Source organism: Myzus persicae, unplaced genomic scaffold (assembly GCF_001856785.1).
Source record: "Myzus persicae strain clone G006 unplaced genomic scaffold, MPER_G0061.0, whole genome shotgun sequence".
Taxonomy (NCBI): Eukaryota; Metazoa; Arthropoda; class Insecta; order Hemiptera; family Aphididae; genus Myzus; species Myzus persicae.
Window position 1 is genome coordinate 118792 of NW_019102714.1, and position 20794 is coordinate 139585.

A 20794-nucleotide genomic window follows, 5' to 3' on the forward strand; every position below is an offset into this window, starting at 1 on the left:
ATACGTGATACACTATAGTACTATTTATATAAATGTACACAAGTAATTTCATATAATATATTATGCACATAATGAATTAATTTTTGAATAAATTAACTTACCTTAATAATTAAACTGCAGACTTGTCATATGTTCGACGAATGAAGGAAAAAGAAATTGGGTTGATGTTGATTTATTTATAATTTAATATTAGACAATTGAACGATTTATGTACCTATCAAAGATACCCAAAATAATATGTGTATATATATATTGTTTAAAACTATTAAAAGTACAACAAATTATACTAAGTACAATATACAATATAGTGAACTGCGTTTATAACCACAACCGTAGACGTACGTAGGGTGAGTACAGTTGTCGAGATCGGACAGATGGGTGTCAATCCTAGTCTATACTCTATAGAGAATAGATTATGTAGATAAGGAAATAATAATTCACAATATAATATATAGGTACCTATAATAGGTAAAGACTGTGATGATTTCACTCTTGTTAACCGTTAGTTATAAGGAGTGGCTATCGCCTATCATTAGGTACAATGCCTACATATCATTTTGAACCAAAATTAATGAGGCGTAAGCGTCAAGAAATATAATGCCTGTTTTTTTTTTAGAAATATTATTCCTAATATGTCACGATCTCACACAACGAACCTACTTTGATACTTTACGCACCAATGATATAAGATACAAGTATAATTTGTGCCAATATTAATATTTAAAACATAAAAGTAAAAAAAAGCTGACAATTGGTTAACGCTCTGCTGTACATTAGGTGTTCAGAGATGTCACTGTAATGAATTTGTTAAATTTTAATTCAATAGTATAAGATCATTATATATAGGTACGACGTACGGAAAACGATTTTTAGCGAAGACGGTCTGTTATAGCTTATATAATATTACTAAGTATGTTTTAGGATATTATTATGAAAGAGTAATTTATTTTACTATTAGGCACTAGTTGGACTTAAACATCGATATATTTTTCTTTTCTCTCTATCGTAGATTCAGTTGAATCATTTTTGTTTATACCTATACAGTACTGACTTAAGATGTACATTATTTTTATCCCGTTCAGATATGGGACTCAATTAATAACACCGACACGTATCCTTATAATTATTACGGGTGAAGGTAGGAAGATTTGCGCTTTCGGGTGTAATAATACGATTATTTATAGACCGCAAGGAAAATTTGAAACTCGTGCTGGCCGTGGAAGTATTCCGAATACGCACGTCGAGAACAACAACAATCTGCTGTGCACAATACACGACGATTCAAAAGTGTTCATCCGATTGCGAACTAACACTTGGCTTGGCAAAAATCTAAAGGTAACCGATCGATATAGGTACCACTGCTAAGATAAAATGGTCAATCTCTTTTTTTGTGGACGTGTCTTGTTAGCGTTTGTAGTGATTGGCGAAATGACGTCAGTCAGGTCTGCATAAGACGTTCAGATGAAAATATACCTATTTTTAATATTTATGTGGTGCCTATATAAATCTGCGTCGTTATTTGATTGAACGTTTGTAACTTACTATAAAACAATTAAAAATGGATTATTTAAATTCAATTGTTTTTTACGTTACCCGCCCTAACACCTGCAGTCTCTTCGTTTTTTAGATCGGATGGAGACATTTTTTTTTCGAAACACCCTGTATAATAACCGCACGCTGCAGCTGCATGCAACAGTCATTAACGCGATATTAGCGGACAGAGAAATTTCCGGGGAAAAAAACGCGAGTAAGAGAAAGATCGCCGCCGCCGACGAGTTGGTGGTGGGAAATTCGACGGCAGTGGTCACAATATCATAAATAATAATAACAACATAATAATAATATAATATCCGTTTTCGCGCTCATATCCGACGATGATGATAATAATACTATTACACACATTTCTCTCGTAAAATATTAGGTAGGTACGCGATAACCGCCGCCGTCGCGGAGGAGGAATCTCGATCGCCGCCCGCGGTCGCTTTCTTCGTCGAGACAGCGCCGACATTCGGTAGTACACGACCGTAACGCGGAGTAACCGGCCGCATCAGCAGCACCGAAGACGTCGACGACGACGACGACGACGACAACGACCATCACGACGAAAACCACCGCGCGATGACCGGCGCCGCCGCCGCTAGATTTTTCACGGTCCAATAAGACACCACGCAGCAGTCGTTGTATTTTCGCAGCCACTGGCCACTGGCCACCTCCATACCGCCGAGTCGACTTTGTTCCGATCTTGCTGCAGCTCGACATCGACTCGTCTCGTATACCTATATGAGCGCCGATCGAGGCAAAGGTCGACAAATCCCCACGATGGCCACCGCAGCCACAGAACCGTGCCGCCGGCGGCCGCCGATGACGAACAGAACGACGCGGACGGTGGCGGCCGTCATCGCGCTGGCCGCCGCCGTCGTCTGCGCGGCCGCTACCGGCGCGTCGGCCATAACGACGAAACCGTCTGCGACGGCCGTCATCAGGACCACTTTGCAGATATCGCCGCCGGCCGACGACAAGACAACGGCAAAGCCGGAAAACCGTCAACAAGTGCACCAGCCGTCGTTTGCCGCACGCTATTGGGTAAGTGTTATCTGCTTGTCACCACTTTGTGTACACAGTCCCGCCGATGATGGCGAGTACATGAGAAATTGCATTCGCAAATACATTCCAAAGAAAACCGGAAAATATGTTTGGGTTCTTGTCGGCGACCGATATCTTAGAAATTTAAAATAATATCGAATTCAATAAATAGACAGTGGCAATTCAAAAATCGAAATTAAGCAAAGTAGTTTGGTACACGACTCAGTGAGAGTTTCAAATTCTCAGTTTCTATACAACTTAATTAATAACAACTATATAATTCCCGTGTACGATTTGAAAATAATAATTAGTAACCTTAATTTTTTGGAACAGACTTTTATACCAATTAATATCAACAACCGCAACTGTGCAAACTATTAACTAAACGGACACAACTGCAGGGATAAAGTTGACCGAAACATACCTTTTATGAACCTAAAACTACTATAATAGGTATATAATATTTGTAATATTTTGCACTAGCGGAAACAATTCTAATTGACTGATATTGTAGTACCTGATTTGATTCAAAATCACTTGATTACTAAAACACTGTCTACGAATCGTTACAGTCATAAATAGTAATAATAATACAAGTACAGTGTACCCACGACTGTTGTATTTATAATAGTATATAAAGCATAAATTATAGTAATATTGTGGCCTACAGCACTTCCTCCCTTCTCTCACGAGTCTCGTCTATCCACGCACATTTAATATTTAAATAATATAATGAAATATGTAGGGCAAACCGTGTTATTATTCGAATTTTTGTCGAATTTTCTTTGTTGCTATATCACACGGTGGAAACACAATTGCGTCGTCGACATTTGCAACGTCACGAAATATTCGCAATGGGTAACGCTTCTAAATGCAAACTCGACAGGAACACGCACGTCGTTCGTGTGTGCGATGATGTCAAGAGCAAAGACAAAAATTGCGTATGATGGCTTGGTGTACCCATAAAAGTATTTTAGAGTGAATGTGAATATAAAATATAAATAATTGTCCTCGCTTAAGGAATCTATTTCAATTATCAACAAATAACAATCGACCTGTCCCCAATACGTTCGGAAATCGTCAGCCGTATCGTTGCAGATCGCTGCCAAAACGTCAAATATTAATGATGCACTTGCGAAGAGGACGGTGGTATTAATAATAATTATAAACGTTATAGTTATTGCGCAACGGTCAGAGTGTGTGGGAGCGAGTATACGGCCGTGGCCTTGGCAGTGGCCTTTCGCAGTTCGTCGGCGAAAGAAGAGAAAGATCTCGGCTGCGACTCGTTTTTGGTGAAAGATATAAAATATATCGTATTATGTCGTCGTCGAAACGACGCAGCCCACTCGTGTGTGTGCCAGTGGTGAAAGAGACTTGCGTCTTTGCGATATTTTTCGTCAATTTCTTCCGATTTCCACCAGCTTCCCCGCTGTTAGAGATCAATGCAAGGCATTAGGCGTTTCACAGATAAAATATAAAAATAACTGGATAATCGACTTTGTCATATAATTATGCTTTAAAAACTCATAGTGAAACTGGCCATCTAATTATGTCGACAAAGCAATGTTTAAATTTTAAATGTAAATAAAGTGATAATAATGAGAACCTTGTACGACATGTTGTGTTCCACAATATACGCATATTTGATATTGCAAAATATTTTTGATTGTTTGTCATATCCTTAGGTATATGTTATATAAAATAATAACAGACTCTTTTTAAGTGTAAGTTTTAATAATAAAAAGTTCCTGTTAAACTTGTTTAAGATTTGTTTTGTTTTGAGAAGTTGTTCCAAATATTTATGTGAGTTTTAAAACTGTGCTTTTTCCCCTATTTTCGACTGGGGAAAAGTGTTATATTTCATTTATATTTTATTCCCTGGGGAAGATTAGCTATTCTATCTATTTTAATAGCTATATTAAAATATAAAACCATGTTGTGGGCTGTGGCTAATTTATTTTTAAAATTAATTTTTTTCTGTAATCTGTAATTAATTTAACAATTAGCAGAAAACTGCAGCAATTAAACAAATTCCCATTACTATTGATATTTATAGCAGGTTCACCCGGCCAGTTTAAATTTTAAGAAATCCTGGACAATAAGACTGCATTTTTCTCATAAAAAAATAATTTTAAAAAATGGGTAATATGTAGTTATTATATTTATAAACACAATTTTTTTCTCATTTTCTGTATAGAAATTACACTTTAATTAAGTAGACAGGTATTAAAAAATATTAGAATTAATTAATGAGATGAAATGTCTTAATTTATCTTACACATTTCAAATTGAATTAATGTAAATATAGTCACATTTATATGCGTCAAAACGGTCATAAATCAACGGACACTTGCATTTTTATTGGTAAATAAAACCACTCAAACTATCAGTAAGAAAGCGAGTATCCGTGGATTTCAAACCGTTTCATCAACTATAATATTATAAACAACGACGACTGCTCGTCTGATAGATGGGCGAGATGGAGGGGAGCTGGCGAAACGTCGGGTGAGAGTTTTAATAACTGCCATGTGTATGTGTGTGTGTGTGTGTGTGTGTGTGTGTGTGTGTGTGTGTTCGAGTGTGAGCGACTGATATCGGCACATCGGTCGATAGTATCGACGGACCGCCGCCGCCGAGTCCTCCGATTTCGGGTACAATTTTCCGGATGCGCTGCCCGGTAATCGGCTGTGGAAAATTTATTTCCGGTCTCGACCGCGAGTCGTCGATATATATCTACCCATATCGTCGTCGTTTAGATAACATATAGATACATTATTATTATTATATATAATTGTCGTGTTGCATATCACCGCACATTCGCTTGCGGCCGATGCTGATGCCAATAATCGCTCTCACTCGCCGCACGTTATGATCATTGTTGTTACACGTACGCTGTCTACTCTCACCACGCGCCTATATGTGCACGCTATAATGCGGAAACATATATAATAATACATATCGACAGTCTTTCTCCCTGTTTTCATACGGCGGCGATGAGCACAAACGAGATTTATTTTTTTTACCTGATAGGCCGACCAGACTGAAAAGTAAAATTTTAATTTAGAAATTATTATTTTTTTTCCGACAAGCAAATATTGTACGGCGAAAAACTGATGTTAAAAAAAAAATGTGTTTATAAACTCAATATTTTCCTTCGATCGAGAAATCTAATTATTTATAAACACTGTTCTTCAAATACAAATCATTATTCGTCGTACGACCTGCACTCTGCAGTATAATTTCATTCCATCATTCCGCAGTCACACTCGGAAGTGTATTTTAATAGGTATTTTACAATTTGTAATAACAGCAATTTGCTAACAACTATGGAGTTTTCGTAGCCTAAAATCAATTTATTTCCGATGATGAGATGGGCAATAGTTACCATCGTTTTGGGTCAGCGGTCTTCTGCAGGTATTGGCGAACACTTTTAATAGTGTTATTAAATTGTTTCATTGTCGTTTGTCCAGTTGTCACGTAGGTATAAATACAGTAAAATTACCATAGCGCGCAAACATTTTTTTTTCTCCGAACATTTTCCCCAGCCGATTGTTATGAAAAATCACTCCAATTCAGTGCACGATACGCACCTATATTTAACGCACTTAAGGGCTCTCTGTTTTAAAATTTCGAAACACTGAAAGAAGTTATATGCGGATGGTGTGCGGCCACACTGCGCATTTGAATAATAAATTATGACAATATAGGTTTATAATTTTATATATAAGTATGCTTATAAGTATATATATAGGTATAATTACTATACAGTCATTATAGCCGGGTAAAACTCTCAAAGGTGGGTTGGAAAACGAAAAATTACCTTGGATTAGTTATTACTTAATTAGTTAATAAACAATATATATTTAACTTAAAAGTTAAAATGGAGAAAAATATTAACTCAGCTCAGTCAAGCAGAAGTCAGTCAATCTATTTTTAATTACCATACGATAATACAATTCAAGCATAGTGATTTGTAAAAATGTTAAAGTAAAATCAAAACATTTTGTTAAAAATGTTTGAAGTATCGATTCAAGGTATTAAATTAATTTTCTAATTACCTACCCAATTTCGTAGTTAGTTGGGTTAAAAAGTTTCAAAAAATGATAATAAATCACTTTTTAACCACGTGACATAGTTAATGTGCCCCCTTACTTTGATTCAACGCTACATAGTTTAACATGGCGGTCTTTTTTTATCCATATAACTGACTTACGAAATATGTGTTATACCACTGTCTGCATAGTAGGTGGCAAATGTACTAGGTTTTAATGTTGGCCCAGACGATGCGATTAAACAGAATGCGCTCAGACGAAACGCCCTCTCTTCGCAACTATCTTGGACGCGGTGTGGTGGCGCTACGCTGAATGGACCGGTAATTGACTTATAATAGCGATAGGACAGTGTACGCGGACGACGATTTACGATGACTGAGGCGATAACAATGACATCCGAGTAATTAGTGATTGCACGCCGCGTTAAAAAATGACGGTCGTCTGTCATCGTTGGTAATTTGTCCGAAATAATAATAGCTAATAATAATAACAGCTTAATCACTCACTCGTAATTAAAATCGGACGTGTGCGTGGGCACGCGAGCGCCACAAGCCATACGATGCAACATAATATTATTTTTATGACAATTACCACGTTTACACGGTGACGTTAAAACGGTTTTAAATCCACGAATAGTCGCATTTTGTACCGATGTATAAAATAACGCAAACTAGAGAGCCTTGATATGTATAAATATATATATAAATCTAGGCTTTCTAAATGAAACTATCGCAATAAGAAAGCGAGCGAGCGAGCGAGCGAGTACATATTATATCCTTGGATTTAAAACCATTTGACGTTACCTGCACGGTTTTGCACTATATACACAAAGAAAATACACACTAAACAATTTCCTATAGTAATGACGTTCTTATGACGAGTTTGATTGCAGTTTTTCTTTCTTATAGGAAGACGTCTTCTGAATAAGTGACATCGTTGTACACAAATGAAGTATAATATAATATTATATATTATAATAATCTGCAGCTTGAACCATTATCCGAACGTATCGTATCAGATTTTGTTGTAATTTTACTAGAATATTTTATAAAGGACGCATTGTTGGAGCAACTTTTCATTAGGGTAATACGGCATGCTACAGAGGTATTTTACTCAAGTTTTTAGTGAATTAGACCAATTTCTCAAAAATGTCCTGCTAGTAAAAATGTTCATAGACAATACAAATTACTAACCAATCATTATTCCTACCTACTTAGGCAATAAAAATTTATTTTTTGTAAAAAATGATCTCTTACAAATTGTAGCACTGTTTTAATTCACACAATTAAAAAACAAAAATTATCATTTCTACGCAGGTTAAAATCCCTATTTATTCAAAATTAATTTGTTTTTATTATTTACCTATGTAAGAATATACATACCAAACACACTCATCGAAAACACACAATATTATCACATATTATTATTACGTGGTGGTGGACGCTTCAGGTGACTTGGTGTAAGTTAATTTTCAAATTGGTTGTCATTTATTACATATTATTGTACATATAACATATTGTTCAGACCACAATAAGTATATTATTCATTTTCATGGGTATGTAATATAAAATATACCTACTAAATAGGTACCAATGAGTGGAGGGCGAACCCCTCCCCCCCTACCCTCGTCCAACCATTTACTGCACTAGTATCATTATTGCACGTTTGCGATGTAGATAGACAGTCTATAATATTGTATTATGACAATGTGGCACACGTATAACTGCGCAGTAATGGTACATTGAATTTTGTGTGTATTGTGCGCGGAATGTCAATTGTATTATTATACCATTGTTATTGTAAAACATATATAATATGTGTGATGTACGAAATATTGTTATTTATGCAGCGGATCGAACTCATAATTAGGTTCCTGAGTACAGTAAAATGCGTTAGAGTAATAATAACACATAATATTATAAATAGTAATATTTTGCAGATGATTTTGCTGACAGCGGTAATATATTGTCAACCAAATCGTCCGTAACGGTGACAACTGGAATATTTTTCTTGCCAAGTGCGCCGTTATTTAGGTTCCTAAACTCACGACTGTTGCATGTTTAACAGCTGTAATTCAAGAGCAAGACGACGGTCGGGTAGCAGTAAACGTACATTATTATAATGTAATAGTACCATACCTACCTAGTATATCGGTATTCCGTCGAAAAACCGATAAAAAATTAAATCTGCGCGATAGGTACATCGGATACACGTGACGGTGCGGTGATAGTAAGTGTGCACGGTCGTTGTTTGCATGGCGTGAGATACGTTTTTCGATGAAAACCAAAAAAATAAAAACGAAAAACTACGAGGACCTCCGCCGATGAGAAAGAGCCACTCTCTCTTCGCATTGTCGTGTCTCGGTATTACGACGGTATAGTAGGAGTTTTATGCACAGTAGTATTATATAGGAGTCTACAGTCAGTATTAGGAGTAGTAATTGTCATCCGGCCGGATAAAGATCGCACCGTTGTGTTGCTCCGTCGTCGTACGCTGTGTTATTATTTATTAAGACGATGGTCCCACGGTCGTAGCACGAGAAATTTCCCTTTCACACACATTTTAATTTAATATATAAATATATAATATACTTAGTTTTATTTTTTTTTTTTTATAGGCAAACGAAAAAAAATCTTATAATATACGTGCGTGTAATTTGCGTGGGTGTGTTAAAAAGAAAAAGTGATGATACTCTTTTCGAAAACGGCCACACGCACCCATCCCATAACTATTGTAACAATAATTTATTTATACGCGAGGCGTATAATGTTTACGACGCACACAGCGTGGCACAGCGAAATTGCTCCATGTGTGTGAATAATATTATACAGTGCATTATTATTGTGTACAAGTATATATGCGTTTACTTTTATGTAAAGGTTCATTACTTTTAAATAATTAACTTCAATTATCCGAGGACAATAAAATGTTTAGAGTATAGATGTTGGTCAACAGTGTTCAATTTATATAGGTGCGATGCCGCGATGGTGATTAAGTGTTCACGAACAATAAGTAAAAACAGTATAGTGTAATGTAATACATAATTGTTTATAAAATAATATAATACTTCAATAATTGTAATTTTTTCTTAACATAATCAATTTTTCAATTTATATTGATCATAATTCATAATAAATGTGATAAAAAAAAGAAGCATAAAAATAGACTTAAATAAAAAATATTGTTCATAATAAGTAGGTACTTAAAATTGAAATGATGGTGAAGTTTTTTATTTTGGTGGAACATTTTAGATTCAGGGTGGAGTGATTTGATTTGCAACAATTATATATTTCTTCGTATGTGTGTCTGTTAATAACTTTTAGAGCAGTAACAATGCTTCAATGTTTGGTCATTTTAAAGGTTTATAGTAGAAAATCGGACATTTTTAGTGCTTTAGGGAATCAAAAATAAAAATGTCAGAGTAATTTTCTTAATAACCGTGAAAAAAAAGATTTTTTATGCAAAAACATTTCTTTACAAAATCGATTTTTATTATTTTGTTGTAGTTCAAAGAAACGAATAACCGTAGATACTTGTAATTACTTGTAATTTTTTTCAAATAATTGTATAGCATTTTCTGGACATGGAATAATTTTAAAATAATTTTGGAACTTTTTAAAGTAATATAAACTTTGAAATTTTTTTTTTTTGTTTTTTTTATTGATATACATTTTTTGGCCAATTTTATCGTCAGCATTGCGATTGTGCTAATTAATTTGTACTTAAATTTGTAAAGCTCAAGATTGAAAATTAAATATAATGTTCAATCTTCATACATTTTTCTTTGTGGGATGAAAAAAGTCGAAAAAAGGTATTCACAATTTTTTACAGCCATTATTTTAATTTACATTTTTTATGAAATGGAATATTTAAGAATAACAATTTCAGTTATTTTGGTGTAATTTAAAAAATATTATTCGTATACAGGGGCTTGAAAAATAAAGTTAAAATAATATTGTATAGAACTTCACTTCACATTATTTGTGCGACACCTACTTTGGTCCTGACTTGAGGGTACGTAATTTTTTTAATCAAATATTAGTGCGACCCATCGCATGTATTAATTATTACAAACAGCAAAATATCAAATATGTATTAAATATTGTTAGAAACATAGGCTGAAGAACTGTCCCCATACACAGAACTGTTTTTTCGTATACAAGTATACAACGGTTTATCATTGAATTCAAATTTGACACATCAAATTTAACACATCCATTACAGTGTACTCAATGATGAGGAACACTCGAAAGTTGAAACCTACTATAGGTACAACAATGCGAATACCTGGGTTTTTTTTTGAGAATTCTTTTAATGATATTTTAAAACACAACATTATAACATCAAAATATAATCTGTATTAACAATATGCGTTACAATTGTACATGTCAACATATTGTCCAATATATAATACAATTAAAATCTGTACTAAACATTTATTTAAAAAAATTTTTTATAAAAAACTAGATAAAGTAAATTCAGCTCAGAAATGTTTTTTGAATGCGATGATTTATCAATTTATTGATCAATACATATTATATAATGTATTTGTGTTTATATACCAATTTATACGCTTTCAAATAAGTAGATGGACTGCCGACTGGCATGATTGCATTTTACGCATTATGTAGGAATCAACAATAAACAATTTTAAGGAGTTTTATATAGGCATTACATTTTGATGCGTTCTTATATAACTTGAGAATAAAATAATGTTTCAATGCTGTTATGTGATGACTGATGTGTTTCTATTCAGAAGGTATTTACTCCTTTGATTTTGGCATGCATGCCTAATCATACAATTTGTTCAAACATATTTCCACTCAATATTGCATAATTGATGATTATAATAGTCTGTTCCAACTATAGTAATAATTTCCGGAATAATAATAATCTATTTCTGATGACGAAAAGTACTTAATGAAAGGAATTCGAATTAGGTTGTTTTCATACTAAAAATACCTATTTGCATTTAACGAATTGATCGTCGATATAAAACTTTTTTAAATTTTTAAAATAAAAGGTTTGGTTTAGTAAGTTACTTGTCTTATCTTTTTTAGATCCTACGAACGACAAAGACTTAATTTGGACATTTATCTTTATTCATTTGGACAATTTTCGGGCATTTATCAAAATAATCTTTAACTTTATTAATATATTTTTATATAACCAACACTAAACCAACAATTCTTTAGACAAATAAATGGAACAAATTGTTTGTAGTATCCGGCACATTTGTTTACTTTACTGTGGTACATACTAAGACTTTCAAATCTTTCAAAGCAAGCAACACATCTATTAGGTACTTACTAAATATAGTTATTAATAAGTTATAATAGTATATTCAAGTTATTTTTGTTGCATTTTTGGTATTTTTAAAAATATTTATGTTTGGTCATAATAACAATTATGTACCATTTAGTGAATATTACAATTTGAGTCATCGTTTTAATAGATATTTCAATAATTAAAAACCGTAAAGACTTGACATTTTTATAAAACATTTATTTTAGTGTTACCAAGGCATTACGATTCACACCATATTTTTGCTTGTGTTATGCATTATGCATTTGAAATTTTCGACTGGTTTCGGTTTATTTTGACAAAATGTTTTTTTTTTTTTTAGTGAATTTGAATAGTTTTAAAATGTAATTTAAGGTCCCACATAATCTATTCTTACTGCAATTACAAAGTATAAAAATAAGTAGGGAGTCTCAAATTTGTTTTCAATGTTTTTTTATAAACGATGAATTATTTTTATTTTTATTTACAATATAACTGAAATGGTTTTTGAACATGTACAAATATATCATAACAATTATATGACTAATATTTTTCAAAAATAATAATATTTTTGTCTCATACTTATAGAAATAAATAATTATATTTTTTTTATTTAATAAAAGCTTGTATCAGCTGACGCTATCTAGTGTAGAAGCTTACACTATTTCAATATAGACGATTATCTTTTACTTACGATGTAAATAAATTAGATTTTATGTACATCGTGCTTCTGCCGTAGGAGTTCACCATTCCCTGTACATTTAAGATTAAGGCTAACCTCATTATTGATTTATTATAACCATACGCTACCATATTAGGTTAATAATCGACACCTTTTCTATGGATAAAATATGTTTGTTTTTATTTATACACATATTTTTTTAATAAAATACCTGACATATTTATCATATACAATTTTATAACAATATATTAATACCTATGTAATGTAATATTGCATTAACATCATGAAAGATGTTTTACTAGTTACCTACTACCTACCTATACAATATGTCTGTATTATGGTTGATAACTTGTATAATAAATGAGATTATAATATCATATTAAAACGTGTGGCTTTTTAAATGGTAATATAAAAACAAACGTCAATGACATAATACATTATGTTACGACATTTATCTTAAACACCGATGAAGTATTATACCAAGAATTAGGTGCCTAATTGAATGTATGAATGTAGCTGTCATTATCATCTGATATCAATGCATTAAAATATGTTACGTGTGTGTAGTGTGTGTACCGTGTAGCATTTTTGTTCTAAATGTTATACGTTTAAGGCGGTTCTTGGTGACTATTGTTTAAGGAGCAACATTTAGGCAATTTGAAAGCTCGCCGCTGCCACCCGTGGTTGTTGAGTTAGTACATGATTACTAAACATTGAAGAAACAATAGTGAGCTAATGGTCCGTTAAACATGATTAGTTCATAAATTTGATTGGATTATTTAATTGATACATTTTTCATGCAACCCGGCATGAGTGTGGATTCCTCATCACCCAACTACAGGCAAACGAAGAGAATACATTTTAATATTCTATAGCACACATATTATAACATGCACAAGTCTTCGTAGACACTGTTGTAAATATGTTTGTATTTACGCGGGTAAGCGACAATGAAAAACGCCAATAAGCTGGCAAAATTCAGCATATTTCTAGTTGTCCAATTTTAATTTAAAAAAAAGATTTGAATTCGTTAACTCCTATTCTATGTTTTATAAGAGATACATTTTTGATATTTTGAAATTTTATAATATTATGTACTACGTCGCTCCAAACGAATTTACTTAATTTCTCAAAATGAATAGGTATGTACACTTTAAAAGGCCAATGACGTAAACAAATTAAAAAGTTTTTCCCACAAAACACAGAAAAGAGGCAGAGGAATTCAAATTAGTATTAACAATTAAAATTGAAGTACCTACTACAAGTATATTTACTATTTAGCTAGAAGTTCATAGGTCTAAAATCTTAATGCGTGAAAAATAAAATCGCTAAGATTTTCCAGCCTAATTTCATTTAAATTTAAAATCAATAATCAATAGTTATAAAGTTAATTATTATTTCGTAACATCAATCTTTTATAAACCAAAAAAGGCTTCTTGATTTTATAATCATTATTACGATATAATTATAATATTATTCTTCACTCGAAATTAAATCCTACATATATGTACTCTATAGTTCACCACACGAAAGTAACAAAGGCCAATATCCGTATTCCCGTTACCGTATACGTATGTACATTATTTGTTAAGATTACGTCACTGCACGAGTAGGTAACAATTTATACGATTCGTGCTTACAGTTTAAGTGACGTAGCCAGGGGGGTGTTTCGATGTTGAAACCTATCCCTCGGTACCCACTTATGAAAATAAATATATTTACTAAGTGCCTCTGTAAAATATATGTCGTAATATTATGCCGTTCTATTTTTTTTATAAATTAATATTTATTGATTACTACAACGGAATGAACCCGCTACAAGTTATCGATAATTAAACTTAAATATAAAATACCACCCTAAAAAAAAATAGTGCCCATAAATGTATATATATTTTGTTTCATTCGATTTTTTTTTATTTAAGCAGCAACGTGACATCGGCAACGGACCGTCCTTGCTGCACGTCGATGACGACGACTATTCCGTACAGCAACCGCCGCACAAGCTCTCGGCTGTCCAGCAGACGCACATACTCGACGACATCCGTCGGCACAACCAGGAACAGCAGTGGTGGACGGCACCGGGAACGGCATCGACGGTACCGTCGTCGACGGCGAACATCCCGATGGAGGACAGTGGCGACCAGCACCAAGATTCGGCGGTCGACCAGCTGCAGCAGCTGTTGCAGATCAACGGCGTGGCCGCAGACGATGACGATGCAGCCGCAGACAATCCGGAAGACGACCGTCATGGCAAACAGAGGTCTATCGGCGGCGGAGGTGGTGCAGTTGTTGGTTGGCAACCACAGTCACCGCAGCAGTACAACAATCACAACAGACAGCAGCAACCGTCCTTATCGCCTCCGGTGACGACAGTTTCATACAGCCATCAGCACAGTCAGAATCAGCAACAACAGCAGCAATACTATCCTACGACGTTAGCAGGCCCTACAATACAACAACAACAACAGCACCACCAACATTACGTCCATCGTCCGCAGAAGCAGCAGCAGCAGCAGCAGCAGCAGCAGCAGATCTTCGTAACGACGCCTCCGTCGTCCGTGGTTTCTACGACTTCCATCAATAATCAGCATCGGCACGTCCACCAGCACCAGCAGTACATACCACTGCAGGGTGTGCAGCCGGTACAGCAACCACAACCGCAATATTACCCCCAACCACAGCCACCGGCGTTACAGGTTCCCGTGGCCGCCAACATCGGAGACAGCGACAACGACGACCAGAGAGGTGGTGGTGGGTTGGACGCGGACATCGAACAGCAGATCCGTCAGCAATTGACGGCGGTCGTGGGTGCCGGCGGTGGAAATTATACGGTACTCACTTCGGCAGGCGGCGATGGCGGTGTTAACCATAGGTTGACACAGCATTTCACCGGATCGGCGTCCAACGACAATGCTCAGTACGTGAAGATCGGCGGCGGTGGTTCCGGTACCGGATCATCACCGTCACGAAATCGGTTACAGCAACAGCAAGATACGAGTGCGATATTCGCGGGCGCAGCATCGCCCAATGTCGGTGGTACCGTCAACACGGCCAGCGGTGGCCGGAACACGATCGTCAAAACGGTTGTGATCCGACAGAAGCCGCAGCCCGCTGCCGCCCCACCGGCCGTCTCGCCGCCGGCAGCCCCTGTTATGAGTGCGGCACCATCGCAGCCCTGGACGGTTAGCGAACAGCAGCAACTAGAACAGCTAGCCCGGCAAGTGCTGCCACCCGGCGTCGCACAGTACGAAATAATTCGCGCCGGAGGCGTGGACGGCGGTGCCGCTGCCAAGAACGGCGGTGACGCAGCGACTGCGGCTACGGTCGACAGCGGCGCAGCGTATGCAGAGCAACAAGCGGTTGCGGCTGGTGGCAAAAAGAAACCGGTGACGTTTGTCATCCTGGAGGAACGACCGGACGGCACCGTGCGCGTGCGCGGGATTGAGAAAAAGCAGCACGGAGGCGCCCCGTCCGACGGCAGTGACGCGGCGGCCGACGTGGCCGGCACGTCTGCGGTGGCCGACGACGAACAGCTCCAGCAGCTAGTGGACAAGCTGAACCGGGGCGAACTCAGGCTGCCCTCGGGTGGCTCACCAACACCGTCGTCCAAGACTAGTGCACAGGACAGCGCGGCGGTGGCCAGTACCACTGCCTCGACACCTCTTCCGGCGTACGTTTCGCCGTTCCCGTCTACCGTACAGCCTCAATCAACGTTGGTGACCGGCGGTATCGGCGTTAGCACCAACAAGCGCCGTGAACCAGCCCCGACGTCATACTTTCCCACCAAGGCCCCACAAACCACTACCACCGCGCTACATCAGCACCAATACCAAAACTTTTTCCTCCCTACCGCCGTACCGACCGAAGCTGTAGCCGTTGCAACTACTACCGGACAACAACAGCAGCAACAGCAGAACAAGTATCACCACCATCAGCACCAACACCAGCAACAGCACCAACAGCAACAACAACAATTTTATACACCACCAACAATTACCACGTCAGCGTCTTATACTACACCGCTGGTAAATTCAACTTTGTCATACTTCAACAACAACAACAACAACAACAATAACAACAAAGCCGTGAAAGAAGGCATGTTTAGTGGGGCTCTTCGTCGCCGTGGCTACTACGCAATGGCCAAATACATGCGACAAGCCGGTGTGGACGCTGTGCTCGAAGAGACCGGTATATATATACTTTTTTTAATTGCCACACTTCTTATATATATATACGTTCTTAATCTTACTTTGAACTTTGAAGACATTCATGTACTTACTAAAAAAATTATTTACATCTTTAAAGCAATTGAAACTTAAATATTTGTATATACCTGCGGTTCTAAAAAAACATATCCTTACGTTCGGTTGTATACTTACTCAAACGTAGTCATACAACTGGCCTCCATCATGGACTTATATCCATATAACGTGTGGAGTATGGACTATACATGATTAATATTCTAGGGCCATGATTTAAAAGGAGCTGCTATTATAGTTGCATAATTTTTTATATTTTTTACGTCAAATAGGCCCGTTTACTGTATTCGTACCGACGGACAAGGCATTCAGAGCACTATTAGTGCAGCTGGGCGGCCCCGATCGTGCCGAAGACAAGTTCCGTGAAAACCCACGTTTGCTGATCGGGGTAACTATATATTTTCTATATTATTATGAATATGTGTTTTCAGCTATCACTAATAACCGTAATGCGGTAGTGTAACAAAAATTTAATTTGTTTTGTTTTAATAATTCCAATTTTATTTCAAAAGCTTTTGTTGCATCATGTCGTGCCTGGAGCATTTAGGGCGTCTGATTTGATGGCAGGAGACGAAATGACCGGCGTCAGTTTAGCGGGCACACAACTTCGTGCGAATTTGTACGCCCGACAGCTATACGATAACCGATGGAACGACATAGAAGTGATTATACCCACATTACAAATATATAATAAGGGAGATTTAATATTTGTCTTTTTTTTAAAAGTTAAATATGAAGGATACCTAAATGAGACTTGGTTTTTGCAAGCAATCAAGATTTCAATTTTTTAAGACAGCTCAAAAAAAAAAAATATATTATCATTTAATAAAAATCGAAGTTAAAGTAAATTAGGTTTTTGATTTTGTAAAATATATAGTTATATTAGCAAAACACAAATCGTATGATTTAATTAATCTCGATGAGACCCTGGATTTTTTGTACGACAATTTGTAAATATCTAATTATTAGTGAGGCTTTGCAAAAATATATTTGTAACATTATAACTTGATAATAACTCAATTTTATGTTTCCAACAACTGAAACATAAATAATCAGTTGAATTAGTGTATATCATTGTACGATCGTTTTTAACGATCTGGATTCTCAATTATATATAGCTTTGCATATTGTAACTTTCAATATTTCGAGAGTAATATTTACCATGTCGATGCAATATACTATAAGAACGTGTTAATCATTTTTTCAATGATGTAAATAAAAATAGATTTGAAGTAGATTGTCATAAAAAAATCAGCAAGATCGATTAAATCAATTTGTGTTTTGCTCGCATAACAATATTATTCTTAGGAAATCAAACTCAATTTGATTAACTTTTACTCAATTTTAATGTTTATTTTTTTTTAAACTATTTTAAATAAATAGTAAATAAATGGCTATCTTAAGAATTTAAAAACTGTATACATTTTTTTTTGGAAATGCTTGAAATTTTGGAAAATAAAATTTATTCTTATACTTTTTAATTAGAATTTCCATCCTTATTAATATAGTGTAGGTATATGTATTGATTTTCCGGGGAGATCCTAGCTTGACACGGTGTTTTCGGGACATACTGTATACATAGATACTATTCATAAAATGGGAAGCTCTTGGAACCATTTGTATTTGATGTCACTGTAATTTATTAGTGCTAGTCTCCTAACTTTTATTTTACCAATGTACTTCAGGTGCTTACTGTCAACGGTGCCCGAGTGTTGGACGACGTCAATCCAACGGCGTCTTCCGCAGTTAACGATGGCTCTACTTCCGACGACGGTAGCGCCGGGCCCACGCAGCAGCGTAGGGATATGGTGTTGTCGTCAAGCGGAAGTGGAGGAGGAAGCAATCAACAACAGATCATGGCTATTGGGCATGCAGTTGACCGCGTATTATTCCCACTGCCGGTCGGTGACGTACTTGCCACCATGAGAGCCGACAGGCAGCGAAGGTACAACGTATTTTTGCGAGCTGTGGACGAGCACTGTTCGCCCACCGTGCGATCGCTACTCACTGGTAATCTTTTTTTTTTATTGTTAGTTAGTGTACTTTGGTAGGTAAAAAGTATTGTCGCGAACACGTTTGTGATTCAGCATGTGGGAATAGTTTCCTGGGTAGTGGGTATGTTTTTTAAGTTTTGAAAAACCTTAAATAGATATTATTTTTATTATTATTATAAACTATATATTTTTTCTAAATTTCGATTACAATTATCTGTTAAAAAGGTTCAAGAACTGTGACAGTGTTTGCGCCTGTAGACGAAGCTTTCCGCGTACGCCGTGGTTCGGGAAATTATAGCACGAGTAGCAGTAGTGGTTCAATAATCGATTGGATGCTTCACGAGGACACCAGTAGCAGGTTCAAAAAGCGAAATCGTCGGCGGATTGCTGACCGGTTCGTGCTCAGCCACGTGGTGTTGGCAGGACCAGGAGACCCTCCCATGTACACAGCAGGATTGAGATTTTACCAGGTCAGGGATACTGCGTATCGGCTACCAGAAGCCGGCGATTCTGCAGCTGCGGCGGAGGAGGACGACGAAGGTGCAGCGGAAGACTTCAACGGTGCTGTAGACGATGGAAATTTAACGGTTTCGCCGAATGACGGCGAAAAATCACGTTTTTATCAGTTGACCGTGTACAAGGATTCGGGTGGGTTTGCAACTATCTTTTAATAGTTTAAATCATAATTTATGTATCTAAATGTTAAAATTTCCAAATACCAGGTATTTAATATCTAATATTACAATATTTTGAAAGGTGTTGATTTCTTGGTGTTGTACCGAGTAAAGAATTTGATATGTTTAATTATTTGGTTCATTAAATAATTTATAAACATATAATAAATATCATTTTTTATAATCATTTCAAAAAAATGTACCACACTTTTCAAATCTAATCCCAGTTTAAAAGGCCTGCAAATGTGTCTATATTAAGGGACAATATTTAGGCAATACGTATGCAATTTCGATGCTAACTTTTCGATATGCAACCTCGACTTGAATTCCATGGCATTTGTGTTAGTCGTGAATATTGATTAGCGTGAGTGTGATTATAGCAAGTGGCCCCCCAAGGGTCAATGATTACGCCAACTAAAAATGAAAAGCGTGATTTTTTACTCAAAACACTCTTTATAAGAAAAAATCTCATGGATTGTAGAACGGTCTAATTTGATTAATTATTGTTCATTAGAAGATAATCTTTTACAGGGTGCAATGGACCTCGATTATTATTTTCGTTGATTAAAACAAATTCAATAAAAATAAAAATAAAAAAAGCGTGTGAAAATTAGTATAAGTACTCAAAATCGTATCATGTGGTTTATAAATAGAACTTTGAAAATTTAAGTCCAATGAACTATGTAAGAAGTTCCCCCCCCCCCCCTAAAAAAAAATACCGAAAACGTGTCACTATAATCAATATATTTTAAATAGTTTATACAATCTTGTTGATGACATTTGAATAATTACTTGTACCGATTTTAGGCAGGATACGGCTGAACGGTGGTGCCGCTCAAGTGTTGGTCCGTAACGTTCCGGCTACCAACGGCGTACTACATGGATTGGACGCACCACTAGTCTGACGACCTCTCGAAGAATAATGATAGAATATTGTGAAAATTATGATTTTCCGAAGACAACGGCTGTAGTGCAGGACACCTGCACGCAACGACGGTAGCCGCTATCGCGTGCCCGTTTTTTATTTATTAATTATTATTATTTTATAATTTATGTTTTATATATATACTTTTTTTACGTTTTCCGTTTTGTATACACTATTGCAGTAGGCTTCCTACACACTATTACTGTAATTTTTTTCAAGTGTATTTCGTATTATACACATTTTAATAATATTTGATATTAATGTAATATACACGCACTCGCCACATGACGAGTGTCCATGAAATTATTATTTATTCTCGAGTATAGAATTTTATGTTTACCA

At 36.0% G+C, this 20794-nt stretch overlaps 1 protein-coding gene across 2 annotated transcripts; it reads left to right on the plus strand.

Annotated features, from left to right (window-relative positions):
• Window positions 1-2001: 2001 nt before the first annotated feature.
• LOC111032991 lies at window positions 2002-20761 on the plus strand. Of its 2 annotated transcripts, none has more exons than XM_022313514.1 (7): window positions 2002-2583; window positions 14523-16788; window positions 17132-17247; window positions 17372-17521; window positions 18545-18869; window positions 19079-19501; window positions 20335-20761. In XM_022313514.1, exons 1-7 carry the CDS (start codon window positions 2281-2283, stop codon window positions 20430-20432), a joined length of 3681 nt encoding a protein of 1226 aa, XP_022169206.1. In that variant the 5' UTR covers window positions 2002-2280; the 3' UTR covers window positions 20433-20761. The 2 variants fall into 2 exon arrangements, with proteins under 2 accessions (XP_022169206.1, XP_022169207.1); XM_022313515.1 differs by having other exon boundaries at window positions 14526-16788.
• The last annotated feature ends 33 nt before the right edge of the window (window positions 20762-20794 follow it).

Excerpts from the sequence above, each read along its gene's own strand:
- LOC111032991 (XM_022313514.1), top strand. The coding sequence starts at position 2,281 with ATGAGCGCCGATCGAGGCAAAGGTCGACAAATCCCCACGATGGCCACC. Across the intron at positions 17,248-17,371 it reads ACCCACGTTTGCTGATCGGG|CTTTTGTTGCATCATGTCGT; the intron begins GTAACTATATAT and ends TTATTTCAAAAG. Across the intron at positions 19,502-20,334 it reads GACCGTGTACAAGGATTCGG|GCAGGATACGGCTGAACGGT; the intron begins GTGGGTTTGCAA and ends TACCGATTTTAG.